Source organism: Ictalurus punctatus, chromosome 21 (assembly GCF_001660625.3).
Source record: "Ictalurus punctatus breed USDA103 chromosome 21, Coco_2.0, whole genome shotgun sequence".
Lineage (NCBI taxonomy): Eukaryota > Metazoa > Chordata > Actinopteri > Siluriformes > Ictaluridae > Ictalurus > Ictalurus punctatus.
Window position 1 is genome coordinate 20585001 of NC_030436.2, and position 2500 is coordinate 20587500.

Genomic DNA, 2500 nt, shown 5'->3' on the forward strand with positions numbered 1-2500 from the left:
TGTAAGTCTTTTTATGGCCATACGATTCTTTGATTCTAGGATTCTTTGTCTGTAACCACACAATCATTTGACTCTTTACTATAACCATATGATTCACTGACTCTGTGAATCTTTATTTGCCCAAACGATTCTTTGATTCCATGATTTTGTTCTGTAACTACGTTATTATCTGATTCTTTTCTATAATAATATGATTCTTGGATTATATGAATATTTTCATGGCCAAGTGATTGTTTGGTTCTTTAATTTTATTATTCTTTTCCATGACTCTGATATTTGTTGTCCATCTCTATGACTGTTTCTGTCTATAATAAATACACAAGCCCTGATACTGTCCACAGTCTTCTGTTTATATATATATATATATATATATAATGTGTGTGTGTGTGTGTGTGTGTGTGTGTGTGTGTGTGTGTGTTTATATGTGAAATGTCTCACCCTCTTTGCATTCCAGAGCCACTCTGGACTCCAAGTTGTCCATTTGCATGTGCAGCCGTTTGAGCGTGAGGTCGTTCTCGTGCGATTTGCGTCGGTAGGCAATCAGGACGAGGATGACGATGATGAAGAGCAGGCCTCCTCCTGCTGCAATGCTGAAGATGGCGGGTAACGTCAGGAGACTATCCGATTGGATGTGGACTGAACCTGGAGACAGATGGAGACCACCCACCTGGATCTACACGCACACACACACACACACGGACATGTAACTATATATACACACAGAATCTGCTACTCAGACAGAATATGCATCTTCATGACTTGACACTGAAGACATATATAAATATATAAATTCAAATCTATGCATGCAGCCTGTTCCTATTTCCGCTAACTTTCGTCATCTCCTATTATTAGCAGGAGTGTCAACGCCACAGAGATGAGCAGTGTGATGCAGTAAAGCAGAAATGCCTGAGGAGCTGAAGGACACAATAAGGTGCAAACGGGACAAAACACACAGGTATAGATGTACACACTCATGTGGCAGCAGCACAGTGCATAAAATCATGCAGAAACCGGTCAAGAGCTTCAGTTAATGTTCACACCAAACATCAGAATGAAGAAGTCTGATCTCTGTGACTTTAACCGTGGCGTGGTTGTTGGTGCCGGATTGAGTATTTCAATAACTGCGGATCGCCTGCTGGGATTTTCACACACACATCGGTCTCTAGAGTTTACACAGAATGGTGCGAAAAACAAAAACCGTGCTGTGAGCAGAGGATCTGCTGTCTGGTACACCGTGTTGAGGAGAGAGATCAGAGGAGAAAAACCAGACTGAGCTAACAGGAAGTCTATAGTAACTCAAATAAACACTCTTTACAACTGTGGTGAGCAGAAAAGCATCTCGCATCGAACCTTGAGGTGGATGAGCTACTAGAGCACATCAGGTTCCTCTCCTGTCAGTCAAGAACAGGAAACTGAGGCTGTCATGGGCGCAGACTTCCTGCCTGACAGGAGAGGAACCTGATGTGGTCTTCTGCTCAAGTAGCTCATCCACCTCAAGGTTCGATGTTGTGTTCGTGCTGAGATGTTTTCTGCTCACCACGGTCGTAAGCAGTGCTTATCAGTAAAACACACAGACGTTAAGGTGTTGCGGTAGCGCGGTACCGTGACTCTGTGCTGGCCGGTGAGAGGAGGCGGCTCACACAGCAGCTGTGTCTCGGAGACGGTGATGAGGCAGGGAACATCTCCGACCAGGACGGTGTAGTTCAGTTTGGAACCTCCAGATGCTGGTGGAACCAGATTCCTGCCCTACACACACACACACACACACACGGAGAACATACACACTGTGTGAAGTTTAGAATTCTGTTTGCAGTAGAATTACAGAGACAGAGTACATAACTCTAGATATATGAACTAGTTTATATGATAGGAATGATTTAGTAATCGATTTGGTTTTTGATGTGGTTGTGAAATGCACGTCATGATTGTGATTAAGGTGAGTCTTCTGATGAATCACAGAACCACAGAGTCAGAGTTTAGCGAGTGCCGAACACCTGGTGACTCGTGTGGCGGTAATAAGCAGTGCTTCTGACGGCGTGATGCGTTCAGCTCTCACTTTGAGGATGATGGGCGATCCCGGTTTCTGCTCCAGCACCCCGGACACACTCAGCTGTTCGAACGCGGGATTGGGGTAATACACAAAACTGGTGCTGTTGTAGGTGAGCAGAGCGTGAACGTTATTGAAGATGAAGCCAAACTCGTCGGCCTGCTTCACCGAGTCCTGCCCCGGGGCGAATTCGGCCATCAGAGGCGGAGCGGAGCAGCAGATCGAGGTGGAGTTTACCACTGTACACACCTGGGGGGGGGGTATTCAGAGAGGTCTATTAGATAGGAATGATTGCTCTTTGTACCGTTATAGTAACGTCATTAAGTGTTTCTCTAACAGTGTTAGTTAAAGTGCTAGCACTCACGTTAACAGACTCACGCCCGCCATATCTGACTCGAACCCGAGGCTCCTGCACCACATCTAGATTAGTGCCGGTCACCGTCAGGGTGGTGT

General features: G+C 45.6%; 1 protein-coding gene across 1 annotated transcript in view; it reads right to left on the bottom strand.

Moving 5' to 3' along the window:
• Positions 1 to 2500, bottom strand: part of LOC108281041 (plexin-A2) — a gene marked incomplete at its 5' end in the record, with an annotated part of 23954 nt that overhangs the window by 16116 nt on the left and 5338 nt on the right. The window contains 4 exon segments of the mRNA XM_053674105.1: positions 439 to 673; positions 1603 to 1746; positions 2057 to 2296; positions 2412 to 2500. The exon segment at positions 2412 to 2500 is cut by the window's right edge and continues 5 nt beyond it. Of these exon segments, the coding sequence (XP_053530080.1) occupies positions 439 to 673; positions 1603 to 1746; positions 2057 to 2296; positions 2412 to 2500 (708 nt within the window).